The following is a 22,463-nucleotide window of genomic DNA, read 5'->3' as shown; positions in this document are numbered from 1 at the left end:
ACACTATCATCACTTGCCTTTTTTTTTTTTTGAAGGTGAAGTGATACAAAGCTTAAAATTCGCCATTGAAGCAAGAGAGAGACTCAGCCTTTCCTCAGCACAGAGAAGCACTAGTCTTCCTCAAGCAGGCAATCAGGATTCACTTGTCCCCAATTACACAATAAAAAAACAAGACCGTGTAACTAATGAACACTTACATAATTACAGTGAAGACAAAGAACTTGAACTTTAATGTGGCTTGAAATTAATGTCAGATCCACAGCTCACATGAACGTGGCCTAAGATTTTAGCATGAAGTAACTTCCAAATGCCTTGTCTTCATTGGCTGGGTTTGTCTCTAACTTTAAGCTAGCTCACACAGGACAGCCAGGCTGAAGTAAAAGTATTCTCGTAATTCACTAAGAAAGCAAAATTATTTTCATCAATGATAGAAAAAAAAAAAACAAACACCACCAAAACAATTAAGGATTCTTCCAGATACTTCTGTAATACAGATAAGCGCATTGACAGATATTTATAAAACCCAGATGGAATTCTGCTGTGAAAGAAGTTCATGTTAAGATATGCTAGATATTCTAAATGAATTTTTATTTCCTTTTGGTTAAAGTTGTTTTCCTTCAGCAAAACAATTTTTTTAAAAAACAAGGAAAAATTAAAAATTATTGCCTGTTTTCTTCTGTAAAAACAATTCTGAAAAAATGTTTTCAAAGCCAAACAAAATATGAAATCTTTCATTCAGAATAGAATTTGATTTCTTGATCTGAAATAAAATTATTTCTGAATCCATGCTCTTTATTAGTTTTGCACCTCTGCATCATAAACCAAACATTTTTTCGAAGCAAGAACTTCCTCTAACAAAAGCCTAGCAAAATCACCCTCCATAGTTCCCAAAGTATTCTAAACTACTTGGACAGTGTGGTGTCCAGTCTCTTGTCTGCCCTGTTTTGCAATTTCACTGTGTAACTGTCTACGTTTCTGTAAATTATATTAATTCCACTTGTTAGTACCACTGATTAATTCAGTAATACTTTTCAGGAAAAAAAGATTTAAAATTGTACAAAATTAGACTGAAAGATATACTTGAACATACAAGGATGTGTTGCCAGTAATAGAAGACATCATCTGGACAACGGTGTAAGTACATATTATTTAGAGTACAGAACTATCTATGCTCATGTTTTTGGCTCTCCACTAAGGCTTGACAGAAAATAGGATTGCCTCTTTATCCAGAGTAGAGAATATACTCTGTAGAGGATATATTTATAAGGAAGAGTATTATTTCTTAGTGCATGGGTACACAGTCCCTGTTCTTTGGTACCTCTCCTGATTCAAATTGCCAAAGAGGGTCCTGAAAATTAGGAATTCATATTCATATTTATATTCTCACAGTACAGGTGCTTTGCACCTAAAACACAGAGCCCTTTATCTAGAGATGCGAGTATCTATTTCTTAATTAGAAACTTTCACAATCAAAACAAAGGCAAATCAAAACAACCATATGGATGCCTGGAATTTAAAGTAATGCTTACAGTTTGATAATGAAGACCATGACTAACAGCTGTAATTTTCAGTCACAGTATTTTATTCAATTTGTTATTTAGTTATCCTATCAAAAACTTTTGTGTAATCATATTAGACATGACAGTGGTTAATAAAACTCGAGATAAAGACACAGAATAAAATATCAGTATACACGTTACCTTAGTGTTCTCAAGAAGAACTTCATCTCTACCTAAGCCAGGTCCTATGACAACTGAGTGCAGTCGTGGTAACCATTTTTCCACCTCATGGACAGCATTGGGACTATCACTAAATGGAATTGGGAAAGAAAGACAAGTTTACAAAGGCTTCATTTTAGTATTCTCAGAATCCGAGTTGAAGATGCAAGATAGAAAGATGTATTTCCTATCTAGAGTGTCAGGAAATTTTATCCTCCAAACTACCAAAAATCTGTGACCCAGGAAATATGGAATGGTTGTCCAAATAGCTAGAATGAAACATTTCTCTCAACTCATTCCTTAGGGGATACTACATAAAATGAAGAGGCAATTGCAAGTATCCACTATGGTTGTTACAAAATAAAAAATAAAACCCAAGCAGGAAACCAACAGTTCTTACAGTCTGTCACAATTCCCTATTTAATGCTTCTTTGCAGAGACTACAACTTGGAAAGAGGTTCACCCTCTCGCAGGTATATGCTGCAGCTCGCTGGAAATGCAATTATTTATTACCCTGCATGGCAAAATGATAAATCTACTCATACATTTTTTTGTCAGTTGCTTCATAAGCATTTGTTCCAACTGAATTACGGCCAAACTGTCCCCTTTCCCCAAAAGGCACCAGGAGAATCAAGCTATTCAGTAAGGGTATTATCTGCTTGTAATGCTTAAGATTTCTGTAGTATTGTTTTGTCTACACTGGAGAAATGATGAGAAAAGCCACTGCCAAATATAGCTGCCACAATACAGCATTCAGCCCCTGACCAGAACTGTTTATTTTGTTCTGATCAGTTTTGTTGTGTAAATAGGTCAGAATATTTTGAAAGCACTGACCAACAATGTCAGTTAATCCTTACTGACAGTAGGAGGGAAAATTTAGCCTCCCTCCCCACCTCTGACATGTGACAACGATAAATGAACATTTTAACTGAAGCATGGGGGAATAAACCTACCTATAGGCTAAGCAAGGAGGTACTATTTCATAGTATTGCTCTGAATATTTTGAGCTTGCAATACTTCAATAAAGCTCTGTTATTATGGATGAAAGCCCTTGCATGTTTTTCATAACCAACAGCTGTACTGATGGGACACACCACTTGGGAACAAGTGTTTAGCTCACGTCTGGCAGAATCAGCAAATTCCACAACGATTTCTGCAAGTGCCAGGCAGGAGCCCAAAGCTTTTGCAGCTGCACGGAGCGAGGCGGCCGGCTGAAGGCCGCAGGGATGCACTCGCGCCTGGCCGCGGCCCAGCGGCCCCTCCACTGACAATAGCTGCTTCAGAAATCCCCGGCTGCAGCAGCGCCCGCTCCCCAAAGGCACCCTGTGCTGACACCACAAAACAGTTCTGTCAAAACAAGGCTGCTGGGTGGAAGTGATGACCTGCTGCAAGGGCAAGGGAGACAACGAACCACGTGAGGACATTGGTGCCTCTCTGAAGCAGCCCCCCGCTTAGCGAGCTGAAGTTGAATTTCCATTTGAACGATACAGCTCCCTCCCTGCTCCTCTAACTCACAAGGAAACAGTAGTAGCTTGAGAATTGCAGAACAGCTCACTTTTTTATGTCCCTGTACAACCACCTACCAGTTTATGATGCAGATATAGGCTGGAAATAAAAATGAGTCAAGAAATATTTAAAGCACTATTAAAAAAAGCCAGTTATTTTATATGTGGTAGGTTCAACATGTGAAAAATTGTCCGTGAACCAAACTCTAATAAAATGTCACCATTTTGGAATGCAGACCACTTTTTTTATTTACATGCTGAAACTGATTTTATCCCTAGAAGACCAATATATATATCAAATATATATATATATTTCTCAAATACATCTCTCATATATATCTATATATCATATAGATATAAGAATACTGCTATATATATATAAGGCTGTTTGAATGGACTGGATTCAAAATACCTTTAGATAGTAGAAGCCAAATACATTAAACAAATGTTCCATTAAATGTAAGCTAAGAACAGAGCCATAGATAGTACCATAACTGCTCTGCTCTTTTACAAATATCTCATACAAATAATCTCAAGGTAGAAAGTTTGGCAATTTATTTATATTCAGGACTGAAATAAGATAATTTTGTCTCCAACCCAATTGATAATGTGCATTCTTCAAAACAAAGCCATCTCTTGGGAAATGAACAGTCCAACATTAAGCCACTCCTGCTCACTTTGCCTCTGGTAATAATAAAAACCTACTGTAGAGCTTTTCATCTTCAAAGCATTTTACAAACATTACGTTCACGTAACTCCTTTGCAACTTCACATCAAGAAGCAACCCAAGGCATATGAAGGGCCCAGAGATTTAAAATGGTGATAATGACTATTACATTGCAAGATCAGCTATAAAAAAATGCTGTAAAATAACTGATAGATTTTGATTCTTTATAAAGAAAGCAGAACAAATACTGCTTCAGAGAAGCATCATGCCAACTTCACTTTAAGATACTGGATGTTCACAACAGCTGTGGCTGTGCAACTAAAGACACCTTACAAATATTCTGTGACTACAGCTTCTCTTAAAGTAGAAGGGCTATCATGTCATTTTACAGTTTATTCCCATACACAGACATCAAAGTAGTAGCATTTTAAAGCTAACAGGGTACAAATGATCAGTAAGTAACTTTTTTTCAGTAAGGGGTCTCACCTTCAATGTTCTGACCATGAGATTTAGCACAAAGACAGAAACTCCTCTAGCTCTTAATGAGTCTATACATAGCATCTAAACATGCCCAGAAGAGTTCTCTGACACTGAGATCACCCTCCAGATTCAGTGCAGGTAATGCTCAAGCTGCCTATCAGGCACACTCCCTGGATCATGGTAGTTCCTCATCAGTGGAAGAAGTTGTTTGGAGAGTCTAGTTGGCATGGACTAAAAACCTCACCAAGGATTGCTTGGATAATTTGCTGGTACAGATAATCATATTTGGGTACCTGGGAATAAATATTCCTTGACAGTTGTTGAGTTTATTGCTATAGAAAAAGGCAGTGTATATTCTTGTTTGCCTGTGGATCAAAACCAGAACAACAAAAAAAGAAACACCAAAATACTTTGGGGGCACCAGCACAGAATGCAAGCCAGGTCTTCAGCTGTTTGCTGTGTAGTAGGCTCACACAAGTAACATTGTTAACCTCCTTTTTCTCTTCATGCCAATTTCTCTGCCTGATTGCTAACCTGATTTCAAATTTCTCCATTTAATTATCACCTCCACTACCCAAGACATGCACACACAACTGAAATTAGCACTGTATTTTTTTTTTAAATAAGAAAATGTCTAGAAAGGTTAACTTGATCAAAAGGGATGCAATCTTCAGGTTCTGACAGAAGGGTATTGAGTAAGCAATAATCAGCACTGCCTTCAGAGGTGAGAGCCATTGGATATGCAACTTGGCTTTTTTCCAAAACAGGAATCACTAATGAAATACCCCTACTCTAAAGCACAAAGCTACTATTAATATAAAGAGGAGTCAGAAATCTCTTGCAAGGCCACAAGAAAACAGCATTTGAATTTCTGAAAAGAAGGTAAAAACCTTTGAGAGAAACTGATTAACTGAATGTCAGGGATTTCCCAAAATAAAGCAAGTTTTTTTGAAGGTGATGAGGCAAGAGACTGGGAAACAGTCTGGCTTTCCCATAATTTGAAAATATACTCTCTGCACCATGGTCATACACAACAGAAAGTTTGGAAAGCTGAATCCAAGCAGTAACACCTGTAAACATGGAGAATGAACTACAGTACCATTGTGCAGATGTGTGCAATTAAAGATTCTGGTGACAGACCACAGCTGCACATTTGCAGGGAATTAACAGATCTTCAAACAGCTACATAACTTCCAGCTAACCACTACATGTCATGTGACATGTTGTCAGATGCCATTCTGATGAAAACCTAGATTATGACAGCTCACTGTTGTTCAATCAAGCAATCAACCAACACCCCTCCAAACCCCAAAAGCTTCCTCAAAGTCTTAGCTTGTCTGGAAAACAACCAATAAAGCTCTGACTGCATACACAAAAGAACTATGACAGGATAAACATGGAAATAACAACTGCAAGACAACAGAATAATTAATAACGAAAACCAAAGGAGTTTCCATAACTCATCCCATACACGTTCAGTAGGCAAGAGTCTTTTAAAGCTAATGTCAACAATCATTCAATAAACTTTAAACATTGTCCATTAGTCAAAGCAGATCTAAACAAATAAGCAAGCAGAGAGTCTCAGAGGGGTCACACTATGAAAAAGAACCCCACAGATGTTTACCTGATCAGCTTTCCTTGGCTATTAGTGAGGTAGCAGAGAGAGACAAAGCTTCACCCAGCAGAGGCTGGGAAGACTGTGATCTCTTGTGAAAACACAACCGCTTCATCATTCACCTTCCCTGAAGCCCTGTGTAGACAGGGCCAAGGTACAGTGTTCAGCATCCTGAATGTTCATCTTTTTGCTCTTTTCTCTACCTCTAGAACGTATTGAGAAGTACTTTCCACGCAAAATCTACACATATTCTTCAAATTAAACAGCACTGAGTCTCTGAGATGGTGAGGACAATTTTTCTTTATGAATTATTGGTAGCTTTAGATAACTGCTTCCAAATTAAAATCAATACAACCTGAAAAAAATTCCTCTTGTCTTGCCACTTCAGTTATTTTTTGCATGCAGAAACAGCAGTGGTTGCATTATGGTACTTAATGGCAGTAATTGCTGCATTCAGTACTGCAGAGTCTCACTGCTACCTCTTAATGCACAACCTCACAATCTCTTATGATACCTTTCAGTTTTGAAAAGCTAATATAGAAAATAAAAACTTTAAGTCAAGCTTATGGCTCTTCAGGACTCCTCCTATATTTCACTATCATACAATCAAAACTGACATAAATCATAGTTCTGTGGACCTTCATCTTGGTGAAAGCTTGATATACCTTTGCAAAAACAAAGCCTGGAAAAAGATGGTGGCCATTGCCCTAATATCACCCACAGTTTGTAAACATCTTCCAAAGCAGTTTGTAATGGATATTTGAGAGATGCCATCTGCTTGAAAGTTTGCTCTAGGCTGGTTACTGCCCAGAGTGGGAGAACACTTGACAGCTAGGGCCTGAAATGCAACTCCATTCCCAGCCCTCCAAAAAAAAGAAAACTTTGCAGTACGTTGCATTTTATTCAAAGACTGGCTTTCACCAAATGATCAAAAAACACCAAGGCAATAGCTTTAAATTATTACAGAAAGCTTTAAACACAGCAGGTCTCCTCATTCAGGATGAATGACAGTTACTGTTGTTGCTTTCTAGAGGAGCAAAAGGAACAACAGTGATAAGGTGCAGCCTTGTCAAATTTTACATGGAAACAAGAAAATGTGAAGCGAAGTCAGCATGGGTGTAACCAGGAGCTACAGAAATAGTAGATAAGCATGAATGACAGCGCAGACAGGAGGCAGAGGGACTGCAGCTCTTCACATGTGTTTTACAGAGACCTGGAACCACCGTAGTAATCAGAAATGTGGTTTGGACACAAAACCTCAGTCAGTGGGACTTCCTGCTAGAGAAGGACATGGGTCACAAGCAAGGATGCCATCACTTGATCAGCTATATGGCTTCTTGATGGATGGTATATTTTTCAAATTCTGCTCATTACCTGTGAACACTTGGTGTGACTAGGGCAACTCCAAATGCATTAAAACATACTGTTGCAGAAGTCTGTTACATAAACTCAGGCAAAGCCACTTTAAGTGGGCAGTTTCAAAAGCCAACCTAGACTCTTATCTTCAAAGATGGGAAAAAGTCTCTGATCTGAGGATGAAAGAGTTTCAGTTTTGTTTGTCCAAGCACTGCAGGTAATTATGTTAATGTGAATCAAATGTTAGACCTGCCAACATTTAGATCCTGTCATGTTATACACTACATCAAAAGAGCAAAAGATGGGCCATAATGTGTAGCTCTAGAATTTAAGTAGTTATCTCAGAAAGCTAATTATTAACTATTGTGGTGAACCATGGGTGAGGCCATTACTAGAAACTGGGTAAATAAGATAGGGAGAGAGATTATTTTGGAAAGGTTAAAGGAATTAAAAGCAAAACCAGTGCAAAAAAAATATTGGAGCATAAAATTAAACTAATTCTATATTCCAAGAGTAGCTATATTTGTCAATGTTTAAATCATCATTTTTTAAAATTAACTCAAAATTTCCAGGAGCCCAAAGACTTGAGGCTGCCTCCTTTGAGCCCATAAGCAGAACTGGAAATAACTTATTCTAGAAAATCTCACTGATCCCATTATCAACTCATGGGTCTCTCACCAAGAACCTCTATCAGATAGAGCAAATCTCAGTGACAACACAGCGACATAAAGTTGGCTGGATGAAAATAGAGACTAAAAAGAGATAGCTTTAGTAAATTAAGATCAGTATATTAAAATGTCCCCAAAAAAAGTTTAGAAGACAAAATGGTCATTTTCACCTACGAGGCTGTTGAAAGACCTTTCAATAGTGTTTAATCTGTAAATGCTGGGTAGACAATATCAATTTTCCTGCATCAATCTGATTAAATGAGAGGAAAGAAAATTAAAGGAAAATGAAGACCCTAATAAGAGAGGGATTGAGTACTATTCTTCTTTTTCAGCCATTAAGTAAGTTTATTTGGACACTGCAAGCGAACCTGGTAGGCTTTAACTGAATATTAACACAGCAGCAAGAACAGCAACCCACTATCCAGAAGCACTGGTGTCACAAGTTCATAGCAAGACTGGTCATAATATACAGATACCACAGTCTTTACTTGCTCCATATTCTACCTTCAAGGCAGTAACAGTGCGAATGACCTATTGAGGTATGCATTTAGAAAAAATGCTGTATTTACCACGTCTTGGTTTTTTTATATTATAACAATGATGACAAAATCCAAACTGTTTTCCGCAGCTGCCACTTGGACACCTGACTCCCATTTAGGTATCAGCTCTTCTGTTTCATTAGGAATTGAGTTGTCAACACACTATAGGCAGAGCCAACAACTTCTTTAATACTGAACACCAAATGGGGTCATCTCTCTTATGCAGAGCAGAGCCTCTCATAACCTGTGAGAAAGATCCTCAAAGAAACAGTTATTGCTTGACTATTTTATGAGATTTCTCACACAGACATGGCAACAGCACTCAAGGTCAATCTTATCTAGCCTTGTAAAGATAACCACAAGTATCAACACAATCATTTTACAACGTGCATTTAGATATATCCAAATATTTAAAGCAGTTGTAGTATGTTTTGACTGCAATCCCATTACCAATGTGTATTATAATAATCTCCCTGCAAAGTATAATAACCAAATGTCTTGACCTCATATTTTCAGAGTGCATGGAAGTGATTTTGACCTATTAGTATTTCCTGTGAACTGACTTGATAAGTAGAATCTGTCAAATATTCTTCCAAAGGGACTGCAATCAACCAAAACCTGTGACTTCAAAAGTGACAGAATGAATTTAAGATGACAATGTATTTCCCTGAGAATGAAACACTTAAAATGTCCCTATAAAAACTAACACACTTTTTTTTTTTTAATGTTAAAACCAATGAAGTGATAAGCTTTTACCACATTGGTATCCCTCTTTAGTTTACATTCAACTCTTAAGGCACAGATGACAGTCGAATCAATACCCAGAAGGCCAGAGTACTTAAAATTAGCTGTGGACACATGAGAAGACAGAACAAGTCTCAGTCTAAATATCTGCTTTGCTGTTGTCAGCTGGAAAAAATAGATTGAGACCCTAAAACTTTCAAATAATTATAATAATAAATGCAAAAGCAAATCCTAGGCATGCCTGCCTTCAACTCAAACTCAGGAAAGATTAAATACCAATGAAATCTAATTCTGGTGTTAAATCACAGCAGTATGGCAGGTGTTCAGAAGGATGAATTTGGCCAGGATATAACTGGAATAAAATGCTCTTACATACATATACATATCTTATGCTGTATCAGAAAGCAGCAAGAACAGCAGCACTCCCCACAGGGATGACAAAATCTTTGGCTACTTCTCACATTTTGAGGAGGTGGCAAAACCTGGGCTAAGGACCTCTGCAACAACAGGAAGGAAAGAGCTATGGGGTGTATGGGGTGAACACACCTCCCATCTTTTATTCACTCTGCAGCATATAGCAAAGGAACAGCAGCTTTTTGCCAAGAAAGCTGGACACAGGAAACACGTCCATGAACAAGTTTTGTCAATGGCACTGCAGGACAGGATTAGAAACAGTTTCAGCACACATAAACTGACCCTTCTCTCTCCCTAAGTACTTAGGAAAAAAAAACCTAAAACTTTCTCATGCTATTCCTGGCTAGGTTGTTGTCAAAATGAGGTTTGGGAGAAAGATCACAAAGTTTATGCCTGCATCTTCTCTGCAGGTATAATAGGGATCCAGCAGCCAACTCACTTGGAAGGCATCTTTTTGGTAATCTGAGCAATCTGTGCTTTCTCCTTGACTTTCTCTGGCAACAAGCATTCTTGCACTTCTTCCAGCAGCTGATTCAAGAGAGGTTAGTCCTACATTACACAGAAGTGTTTAATAGCTATCCTTAGTGAACACAACTAAAAGGTATGAGCTTCCTCCTACAGATGAACAATGTTTTTGAATCTCCTCTCCACACAATGAACTAGAAAGGGCCAAAAGTCTTAAAGATTTTTCCTGGGCTTTCTTTAGAAGACTTGGCACTAGTTAGAAGAGCTCAAATAACTTATTAGGAGCTCACTATCCATGATTCAGTTCTGTGATTTTTCAAATCATCAAAACCTAAGACAAAATCCAATAAAACTAGGTAAAGTATGTTCCAGCAACCCTGATGTAAGCTAAGCTTCTTCATTAATGGTAAGGTAACTGGCCTCAACACACAGGCAAGACACATGAGAGTTTTCCCCCCCAATTATTTTTATTTCAAATGGAGAAGAACAATCATTTTCAAAATCCAAACCAAAACTCGAACCCTGCAACTGTAACACTTTCAGTAATTCTGACAATATTTCCTAGTCCATACAGACCTGTAGATACGACCAGCTGGGAGGAAGGTATTAGTTCTAAATCCATACCTCATTCAAGGGTCATTTTTTTTGAGATAAGGGAAAAAATATGTGACTTCCTCAGATCCAAAAGAAATTAATAACCTGACATCTCATTCTACTGCTCTGATAACACTCTGGAGATCTAGAAACATACTGACTGTTGACTTTAGAAACTGTCTGACAACCAGGTTACAAGTGGGCTACTCAGTAGTATCTCAATCCTTCCTGGCCTACAGAGAAAGAAAAACTCTGTAAGATTAAGAAAAAGTCCTTGCAAAAGGGCAATCTAACACAATAGATTATTTTCACTTCTTTTAAAGTATAACCAGCTGGGTTCATATAGCTCATTTAACTCTGTGATCACTCACCTATCAAGACAGGATAAGCTAATCCAACACAAGTATCCAAGAAGTCTATTCAACCTGACCTGAGCCAGGAAATAAACATGGGCAAATATAAAAAAGCCCCTGAAAACTGTTCTCTAGAAAGTTCCCAACACTAATGCAAGGAAATATGTTCACATCTACAGCAGAAATCCACACAGAAAATGCCTACAATAAAACTCAATAAAATGCAAAAGCTAAGTTTTATCTTGTCTGTTATTTGTGTAGAATTTACAGTGGGACCATGTCAGCTGAGAAAAAGAAAAACGTAGCACAAACCAGGGGTAGTGGTGACAAGAGCAAGGCAGCTGTGACCAAAGCTCAGTATATTCCATTATTCAAAAGACCCTGCCTTCTGCAATATATACTCTTTACTTCACATGAAAGCAAAAAGTCAGTCAGCAAAAACACTAAACTGGTTAGCTGGTCAGTTTTTAATTAATACTTTCAGTAATACCACATTGTTGTGGAAGGGGACATACGGCATCTGACAATCCCTAAACAAAAAGGCACTACTGATAATATTGACTATTCATGGTCCCTAGACACCCAACTATCATTATTCAGCTCAGGTGGTGAGGATGCAGAGCCAGGTGTTGAAGCTTTGTCCTGGTTCAGCTAGGATGGGGTTAAGTTTCCCCAGCAGATGGGGGGAAGGGATCTCCAGCTGAGTTATTCATACCATGCTGAGGTCAGGTCCAGCGCTGGAGTGCAGGAACTTTTTTCCCTTTGTGGCTTTGGTCCCGGGAAGCACGGGGCTGTCTGTAACCATTGCGGTATTTCTCTGTATATCTTTTGTCTTGTTTACTGTTATTACTCTTTATTGTTGTTATCATTGCTACTGTTGTTGTTCAGATTGTTTATTACACTGTTGTATTATATTTCTTCTTATTTTAAGCTGGGGTTTGTGCCCTACTTGTGTCCGAGGGTGGGGGAGGGACAACGGCAACGTGGTCTCTGGTCCCGGCAGGGCTTAAACCAACACAGCCTTCCAGATCGCAGGCTGCCATGTGCAGTCCCAGCTCTCTTACCTTCACTCACAGGAATAGGGAATGAAATCACTAAAAAAACACATAGAAAGTTGCACTATGGGTGCCCTCAGCATGGGACATTACCCCAGAAAGAATCCCAGCATGGTCTGCAGCTGGGGCCACATAGAATTGCCCTGGCAATGCTGCAAGATGGATGCCTGTTTTTTCATAACCCTCCTTCTGCAATCCCACTCAGTCTTTCTCACATAACATTCTTTGCATCCTTGAAGTGACAGACATTTGCCAAGGACCTGAAACACAAGAGTGCAACTTCTAGCTCTCGTATACCTTCACTAGCCATGCCATCGCAGATCTGCAACAGCAACTCTAACGAGCCAGAAAAACCCTTGTATTTTTGGGGGCAGCAGCCAAAAAAAAAACCAAAAAACAAAACAAAAAAACCCACACGTTCTTCCCTTGAGGTGATCCCCTGTGAGGTGAAGGCAGTAGGGAAAGGTAGCGGCAGCCAAGTCACAGAGATGATAAAATGTCAGACTCCTGGCAGTACAAAATGGCAGCTGAACCCTGGCAAAATGCCAAGCTGTTCAAACAGTGAATTGAGGAGTACACGGGGCCATAATTATGATTAGCATAATAAGAGAGTGGTACAACAGCTACCTAGTCACTCTGAAGGGTCATGGAGAAATCATAACAAAGCAAAGTTTTAAGGAGAGACACAAAAGAAAACAATGACGTAGCTGCTTGGTGGGTTTTACCCGGAGGTTCTTCCATGCGTGAAGTGCGGCCCGGGAGAAAGTACAAAGACTGTTTAAGAGATCAGGCTCTGAATCAAGATCGGCCGGCCATGCCTGCAGAACTCAAAACAGCTCCACAACATATAAAAGATCATATGAAAAGTGTGACACTGAAGACAAAGGACCTTATGAGAAAAATAGGCTGTTTGTGTAAATTCGAATAAAAGCTGGGCTCGATAGAGTCAGTCAACTAACCAGAAAAGACTGTTTTCTCTTTTCCTCAAATGAAGCAGAAGAGATAAAAATATGACAAAATTTAACAAACAAAATCAGAACATTCTGATATTTGCATTTTTTCATTTTGAATGCCATATAAACAATATTTACTGATCCACTGCTTCATGCAATTAGCCAGCTGTCTGGGTGAAATTAATCAGTTGTAATAAAAGTATTAAACATTGAGTTTCAGACTTAAAGCTATATGGAAATGAAAATTTCTAGATTCACTGTACTCTGTACATCTGGAGGAATTTATAAACAGAGTTGAAGTTTAAAATAAAGTTTTCTTCGCAAATAGAAAAATCAGAGTTTTCACTGAGATCTGAATTCCATAGAAGACAGTGAGAATCTGCGTATAAAAAAACCCCATCCTTATTTAGTAGGCACAATCTGGTCCTCCATGAACAGAAATGCTACTGTTTACACATTGTCACCTCCCTTTTGCTGCCGTTTCTGTTTCTCCTATTAACCTTTTCCATTACCACAGACATCAAGAACTCTATGTGTACAAAAAAAATGCTCCTCCCAAGGCAAGGTCAACTCCTTCCCATACAAGACAACCATATGCTGTATCCCGAGCGTGATACATCATAAAAACCCATGTTACAAGATGATACAGTCATTAAGATTCTCCATCTCATTTGTTATCATATGATATCAGGCAGAACATCAACTAAAGATGTGCCTTTTGGATTTTGGAGACTAGTGTAGTTAGACTGGTAAAAATCCTACCCCTGTATCTTTCCCTTGCTTTCAAACATCATTTTTCCCCTGTCTAAAATCCAAAGTCATGGCTTTCTTCTATCTTTGTAAAAAAAAAAAAAATCCCCAACAAAACACAGCCCTTGATATCTGACTTCTTTCTAAGCAGCTCTCTACACTGACAGGAATGAAACCCACCTTTAGCATGTAATAAACTTATGGCTTCCAACAACAGGCATCCCCATAAGGGAGACTGTATTCTACTTCTCACACACCGAAATATTTCTACTGTTGTAAATCCTTCCTTACAGCACTATCTGACAAACACAAATTATACTTTTTCTAGCTTAACCACAGCTTTGCTATGTACACCAACAGACTTTGACACTCACTGGTGCAAGCCAACCTAAGGCACACATCTTAATTCTCATTTGCAGTGCTCACTGTAAACCATCATAACACCTAATTGAAGCAATTTATCCTGTAAAAGTTTACCAGTCAGTAACATATTTCAGAACACAAATTCAGGGAAGCACACAACTGATTTTCCCAATTAGGGCAGTTGCTTATTAAACTTTTCATCTTCCTGTTAATAAACCCTGTATTTTAGATCATTTTAGAACATCCATTTATTCCCAGGAGTAGGTGTGTATCTAATGCAAAATACTTATGAAAATAAATGAGAATCAACATCTCTCTTGCCCGATCGTTTTGCGTAAATGACTAGATACACAGCAGTTAGAGGAAAAAAGATACACTACTGTTGAATACTATTAGGACTGAAGAAGCAAGAGAACATACTCTATTTGCCTTTCAAATGCAAATTCCAAAATGCTGACTTATAGTGATTCTTAGTTCTGGATTTTGCTACTGTTCACAGTTAAATGCATTACAATCACAGAACACTTGTCAGCAAGTAGCAGAAAGCAAGATCTTTGCTTTTTAAAAAATTGTACTTTTATAGTAATGAAAAAAAAATCACAATTGAATGTTCTATATTAAATATCTAACTGTTTGTAAATAAAGGACAAACCCAGCAGTTTTTGTAATCTCCAGCTCACCCATCCTGTAACTCAGAAAAAGAAATAACGCAAACTAATCAACTGTCAGACTGAAATGTTCAAACTATAATCCTGACTTGCTCATTTAAACAAAAGATAAGTCACTTACAGAACTGGATGAACAATCAGCTCTGGACTATATGATTTGATTACTGTTGCTGCATCTTTGGTACAAAACACATGGGATAAATCTGCACCCTAAAAAAGAAAATTTGCAAACAGAATTACCAAATAATAACAACTTCATCATTCCAAAGTTTACTCAGTGAATAATTCACCTGAATTCATTCTTCTCAGTAGTTAATGCAAACTTTATTATTTTTTCTATTTTGTCTTAGACTACCATGAAGTGTTTTGGAGAAATTTAATTTTCAATATAATTTTTTTCTGTTTCTCACTGATAGGATGACTGAAAACACAGATCTTGGAACCTTTACTCCCATGAGAAATGTTTCTCATTTTCAGATGAGAAAAGACTAAAATGTCACATGTACAAGAAGAAGGAAGGCAAAACAGCACAACTGACAAGCTACATTTGAGAGGAAAAATAATACTGTAAAATACTTGCAAAATATAGCTATGGCAATCTCTGAGTATATTTCCAGCCCTGCCATTTTTACTCGGTGGGCCAAATCCATACCAGATAAAGCCTGGCACAATTTCAGCAGTACCTCTTAAGTTAAACATTAAAGATGAGGAGTTTAGCCTCAAGCTTCTGTTATCAACTAAAAAAAAAAATTAAATAAATAAATCAGACATAATAGTAAAAATTATGTAAGCATCGACCAGAAAGCCTGATCTTGTATCTGTCTTGCATATTGAAATTTCCCAAAGAAAGCATCTTCTCTGTTTTACTACTACCCATTTAACATCCCAAGCTACTAAGCAATGCAGAGATTTGATCCTATGACTCTATGTGCAGATGTAATGATACAAGACCAAGTGACTTCAGTAGGGCACCTTTTAGTACACTATTTTATTTGCACATAAGTGAAGAGAAAGCTGAGTGGCCTTAGTATCTTATATAAGAACATTAAATAATATCATTTCAGTTTTAAATCCTTGAAAGACTGCACCAGGGGAGGTGGGGGGAAATACCTGGAATGGTTACCTACTTACTGAAACAAATCTTCAAAAAGAAAAACATATGCAATGAACTGAAAGTACTGACACACCATATATAAATCACTCAAAATTATATGTATTATGTAAGCATGATTTGTTTACATTTGAATAATCGCCACTGTATTTATGTAGTCTGCAGTAGATGTATTTTTAGACAGTTAATATGTCACTAAAATAAGGAAGTTCAAACTTCTAGGAAAAAAAATCTTAGAAAATACTTCTGCTAAAGATTATAGCTATTAAAAACTACATTAAATTCAACCAACAATCTTTAGACTTACAGCATGTAAGAATTTTACGAGCCTAAAGTTGTTTCTTTCAACACACTTATCAGGTCCAGAAAATATTTCTGATAAACTGACTGCAGCACTGAAAACATAACTGTAACTGTTGATTTATTTTATTGTTTGCTTTTGGAGAAAATATTTCATCAAGTTTTGAAATTTCCTATCCAAGACTCTGACAAAACAGTTATCCCGCTGAAATCTTCAATTTTTTCATGCCTAGCTTTACCTAATATAGAGAAAATATTTACAGAAAATTCATTAAATGACACATATTTACGAAGTATTTCTACAAATCCAGGACTAAGGATTTTCACTGTTAAATAGAATACCTTTTAGAACTCAGATTTCATGCGCGGCATGAATGCTTTTAAATTAATGCTTTTAAAAATGGCACTTAGCCAATACAAATGATGAAAAGTTAATTTTGGATTGATATAGAAGAACACATACCACTTTGAGAGCTGTAATTGCAGCAAAATACGGTGCTCCAGTGTATCTAGAATGAAAACCAATTTAGGTTAGGAAACAGAGTCATGAGATTAGATAATCTAGAAATCAGCCTGCCATAACAAAGTCCCAAATTCAAGAGCAAATTTTAAGAAAAGCTTTCTTGTTTGCTCTAAAAGACAGATAAAATCTTGCTATATTGAAGCCTGTCTCAAACCTTGCTCTGATTTCCAAGGTGCAGGATTTCACCTTAGCCACCTGACCCTTTCGTAGAAATATTTACAAAGATCATGCCATAAAAAATGCAAACACTTCCTGGATAATCAATTTAAAAGTTTAGAGACAAACAAAGCAAAACAAGGATCAAACACTGTCTGCAAGCCAAATCTGGGATATGTCACCTGGATCAACCCCTTCTGGTTTTAGATGTGTAACCTGAAGTGCCTAAACTGTGATTCCAGCTGCCCTGAATTCTCTTTATGAAGACTGAAGAGAGAGATACGGACAGAATCACCCTCCAGAGGTGCCTACTTCTACCAAGAGGTAAGAACATAAGTCCATTAGACCAATAGGAAAACTAACCCCTGGCTAATCAACCCAGATAGAAGACAGAACCTTTTACACTCTTTATAGAAGGTTTATTAAAGGCAGATGTCCAACAGCAGACCTTTTAGAGGAAAAAGATGCCATCTCTATTTCAAAAGGGGAAAATGAAAAATAGGAAGGTGTAGTGGCTCATTCAAAGTACTGTGCAGATTATTGAACGTGGCCAAGAAAAGATGAGAGCCTGTTTTATTTCTAGGTCAGTACACCATTTAACTGATTCATGCTGTATCTCTTTTTTCCCCTGAAACATGCTATTTCTATTACTCCAGAACATAAAACAAGGTATTGACAAAATCTAGTAATCACCACAATTGATCAAAATCAAAAGTACACAGTAAGAGAATATTCCAATCCTGATTTAAGAGACACAGTTCCCAAGATACCAAAATATTTTTTAAAAAATAAATAAATAAATCAGATGTGCCACTGTCTTACTCTATCCTACTTATTCTATAACTTCATCATGCAATGGGAAAAGACTAATGCTGAAAGCAGACAGAGTTTGGTGGTCTGAAAAGATCAACGTAGACACAGATAAAGCATTCTGAGTTTCAGCCACGTTCACTACAAACATTTTGCAACACAACTGCAGGGAAACAAGTATGCATAGTCATGATGATGCACTAGTAAAGCTCTCTGGAAAATACTCATGTTTTAAATGTGTGTTTGAATGGCGTCTACAAGTACTCATGACATCCTCAATCCCTCTCAGAAACAAAAACTAAATTTCTGTTTAACTTACTCTTGACATCCTCCAACAATGCCTATACGTCCATCTTGACCTTTATGCCTTTTCCCTGTTAGAGGAGGGATAACATTGCGCACCAGTTGAAAAATATTCTCCATATCCTTTAGAGAGTGTGTTCTGTGCAGTGAGAAAGATCTCTCTATAACTGAAAAGAAGAAAATAAACATTAATTTAAATTATGCTCTTTCTTAAAGTATCATCAGTATTTCTTTCAAGCACTCATAAACACTAATAAAATCACTTAAATCACTCAAAGGTATACAAAGTGACATACTTCTAAAAACCATATGCTTCATCACTTAAAGGCTTTTAAAACAGTGACTAACTAGGGAAGGTGATCATTTTAAAAATGAATTTAGGGTCTGATGCAGAGAATATTCCCACTGACTGCTCACAATCCTAATTTAGGGCTCAGGTACAGAAAGAGGCAACAGCCTAGAATAGTTATATGAACATTTTATAACCAGAAATATCTTCTTAATTCAGCCTGAAATCACTTCCATAATTAAGCTGAACTGAAATAGGTACACGAAATAAGGACTAAATACATCCAGACAGAGCAAGAACAGAGCAACTAAAACCACATTTTGAACATACACCCTACCTTATTTTTCACCTCCCCTGAAAGATTTCCACCTCTTAGCAGAATCAGGGCCTATCTCACTGCTATTTTTTTTTTATTTGACAGGTGGTTACTAAGCGAAAGGAAAGCCATTCCACAAAACTATAATCCAATGCACTAGATGCAAACACTACAGATATCACACAAAGATAATTTTAAGCTATAATACAGCTATAGATCTCTGATGCAAAGCTACATGTCAAGCTACATATTAAAACAGCACACTCAGAAGGCTATATATCTGAATTACTGTTTCGAAAGACTACAGAAATTTAGAAGAAAAAAAAGAAAGTATTTTAATAACTCCAACTACAGATAATTAAATCATTTACCTAACATGGGACACTTCTATCAACAATGTTTAACTATAAATTGCAGTAAATACACTAAAAGAATAAGTTTTTATATTTCAACAAAGCTTCTCATTAACTGTACAGTTCTGTTCAGAAGAGCCATTTATTTGAACATTAGTATTAGCTTCCTAGACCGCAGCTATGCTTATTTTCTTTTTTACAGATCTTCTAAAAAGCTCTCAAGGAACTGCTATACAGTAATACATAATTATATAAGAAATAACTCCCATGATACTCATTTTCAGCTGTGTAACATTTAGTAATCCCACCCCCCCAATTCCAAAATCGGGGGGGGGGGGGGGGGGGGGGGGAGCAGACGACACAACAACAACTGTTCTAGAAATTTTGGACATAATAACGTAGAAAAAATGTAGTAAACAAGAAAACGCATCTGTGCACTATCAGCAGAAAGCATCTTTTTCTCCATCTTTCACAGAATCTAAACCTAAACCAGACGTGCTAATCTTCAGTAATAAAATGCTTTAGTGTTCAATAATGATAAATACTCCTGGCTGATCTTTCGCTTTTAAAATCCTTCTGTACTACAGGAATCCTATTCCTACTGCGATTAAAAAAAAACAAAAAAGAAAAAAGAAAAAAAACCTGTTTTGGATTATGGCCAAAATAGCATTGCAGTGACCCAGAGGAGAACAAAACACTCATCTCCTCTGGAAATACAGCAGATTATTTTCTTTAAATCACACTTCATACACTCAGTGCTTTCCAACCACACAAGAAATAGACTTATGTAGCTTGTAACCCTTAAAATGCCACGTTGTTAAGAAGGTCCTGTTTCTTTGTTGCTGTTTTTTGTTTATATATAAAGTGATTGCATAATATATAGGGAGAAAACAGAGAATTACGCAAAAAGCAGTTCTTAACAGAGCTCCACTTATCTATACAAACACTAAAGCATATTTAGCTATAAACAACTGAAATCTTAATTCCTTAAAAGATGTGCTGCCTGAAGCATTATTTTCACATTTTATTATAAATGCTTTGTTACACCTTCACCAATTAAAAGATTAGAATCTCAAATTGCTCTTGTTACAGTTAAATATATAGAATGCATTTTTGCACAGTGGAACACAACTGTACACCTGTATGACAAAATCCAGCAAGAAAAACTGAACTTTAGTTTCAGGTCTTCACAGACAATGAAACTCTTCCAGCAAAACACTTTTCAGGTGTAATTGTAAGGATGCCTTGTAAGTACCATCACCCCAATCTAGATGCTCAAAAGATTTCGTAAGGGATTTTCTAAAGCACCTCAGGTTTCCTTTTAATTTAAAAGTGAAAACATTTAAAACACAGAATCCATACGTATGCCATAATTTAGCTATGCAAGTCTGCTGCCATCAAGGAATGCTATAGACCAACTACCCACTGAGGAAGAAACAAAACCAAGTCAGCCAGCCTAAACCCTCAACAGGCCTAACCATGCAGTCCCCTGTGCATTTTACAGGGAAACGCAGTATGTAACATAAGAGCTGCAAAGGCTCAAAGATTCTCTCAGGAATCACAGAATGCCCTTTAGGATCTGGCACGCCAGATTATTATTCAACACTGAGGCTGAGTGGTTTGTTTTTTTTTCCTTTTCAAACCACACTTCTTTCTTCCAAGCAGCGTGAAAAACAGAATTAAAACGGAGCGAAACTTGTTTCATTTCCACGCAGCAGGCTACAACCACCGAGCCCCAAGCTGACTCTGGTTTCAGCACTGACAGAGTATCCCTGTTTTTCTCCTGCCCATGCAGTCTACCTCCACGTACAAGGAGACTATGATAAAGACAAATGACACGGAGCCACAGATCCCAAGAAGTCTGTTAATGAATGCTAAAATCCGATTATCAGCTTCTGGCCCACACATAAGGTACAGAAGGAAAAGTCTGTGCATAAATACCAATTCTATTGCTTTGCCTTTTTCTTTAAAATAAATTCAGATGCCCAAAGAGTTTATAAATGAACTTGTGTAGAAGAAAAACATATGCCAATATTTTCACCTTCTATGACACCTACTACAATGATATGATGTTCAATTAAAAGATAAGATTCAGAATTTTGATTTAAATAAATTTATTTTAAAGAAGCCGGATTTTAACATTTGACTTACTTCAACGTAGGCAAAACTCCACTCTTTTCACAACCCTGAAAAAACATATGCACAGCCTTAACTTCATATACTTAGTTAGGCCTGTTAACATCAACAGCAGCAGAATTTCCGCTACAAGGTACCTAATGTTTCTAGATAGCATTCAGCAAATGTGCTACTTGCCTTTTATATATAAAAGCTTCTCCTAACTTCATTTTACAAAGATGTGGATGTGGAAAGAAGTCCCCAATATTTACAGGGTTCAAAAGGTGTGATGCTGCTCATTAAAATTTGTTGTAACTATCATATCTATATTAAATAATAAGTACAATGGTACGAATGCTGTTTTAATTTCATTTTACATCAGACAGACACCTTCACCACAATATTAAATAATTCCAATTAGCGTTTATTTTCAAAAGCTACTTACTCCCAGTGCTTTCACAGAGAAGTTTAAAAAAAACCCCTAACTTTTATTTATGCTATAGAAGGAAGTACCTATCGGTGGAGAAAGTGCTGCTGTCATAGCATTATAATTAAAGTTATCCCCATACGAACGATGGTTCGCTCTCTGAGGTGGACTCGCTGGTATAGATTGTGACCTTTGTGATACCGTGGAGGAAATTCCTGCCAACATCTGTCCCAACATCTGTAACATCTGAAGCTCTCGAGCATGCTCAGCTTCCCGACGCTTGTCCTCAATTTTGAGCCTTTGCTCTTCATATCTGTAAAATTTCTCTTCTGTATCCACGCTCTGCTGCAGGAATTTTTCCATCATTTTATCCAACGTTAAATTTGCATGGCGCTTTTTTGATCTTTTGGGCTGATTGAGAGGTGGGGTAATAGTTGGAGCATTGATTTCTTTAAAGCCTAAAACAAGAAGAGAGGCAATTATTTTTCTGAAGAAAAAGAATTTCCTACGAAGAAAGCAGCAAAGAATCTCCCTAAGAGATGTGCACCTAACATGTCACAAAGTTGTTATACTTTTCCGATGTGACTTGTAATTATGTCAGATACTTTTATTTCAGAGTACCAAAGCAAAACCACCAGCTTCTACAGAGTTATAAAGGCAACACAAAAATCACGCAGAAGCATCTTTTAATTGTTGTAGTACTAAACTTCAACAATAGGAGTCTTTTTGATCTTCTAAAAAGGTTTAAGTGGAGGCTATTAAATAGTATAGCCTCATTTGTGTATTGCAGGTAATTACATTAATCTAAATTGAGTTTCAGTCTGTTGGCATTCTGTATTTGCATTTCAAAAGA

General features: G+C 37.2%; 1 protein-coding gene across 2 annotated transcripts in view; it reads right to left on the bottom strand.

Annotated features, from left to right (window-relative positions):
- The window catches only part of NAXD (NAD(P)HX dehydratase), a 51,316-nt gene extending 29,251 nt beyond the window's left edge, over nucleotides 1-22,065 (bottom strand). For both annotated transcript variants that reach the window (XM_026848915.1, XM_026848926.1), the window contains exons 1-5: nucleotides 21,697-22,065; nucleotides 18,127-18,277; nucleotides 16,782-16,827; nucleotides 15,029-15,117; nucleotides 1,701-1,809 (exon numbers count right to left, since the gene is read on the bottom strand). In XM_026848915.1, coding sequence (XP_026704716.1) covers nucleotides 1,701-1,809; nucleotides 15,029-15,117; nucleotides 16,782-16,827; nucleotides 18,127-18,277; nucleotides 21,697-21,976 — 675 coding nt within the window. In that variant the 5' untranslated portion in view covers nucleotides 21,977-22,065. The remainder of the gene's footprint in view (nucleotides 1-1,700; nucleotides 1,810-15,028; nucleotides 15,118-16,781; nucleotides 16,828-18,126; nucleotides 18,278-21,696) is intronic.
- Between the last annotated feature and the right edge of the window lie 398 nt (nucleotides 22,066-22,463).

Source organism: Athene cunicularia (assembly GCF_003259725.1).
Source record: "Athene cunicularia isolate RWA chromosome 1 unlocalized genomic scaffold, athCun1 chr1_part1, whole genome shotgun sequence".
Lineage (NCBI taxonomy): Eukaryota > Metazoa > Chordata > Aves > Strigiformes > Strigidae > Athene > Athene cunicularia.
The sequence above is the reverse complement of the archived record's forward strand: the minus strand, read 5'-3'. Positions and strand labels throughout refer to the sequence as shown.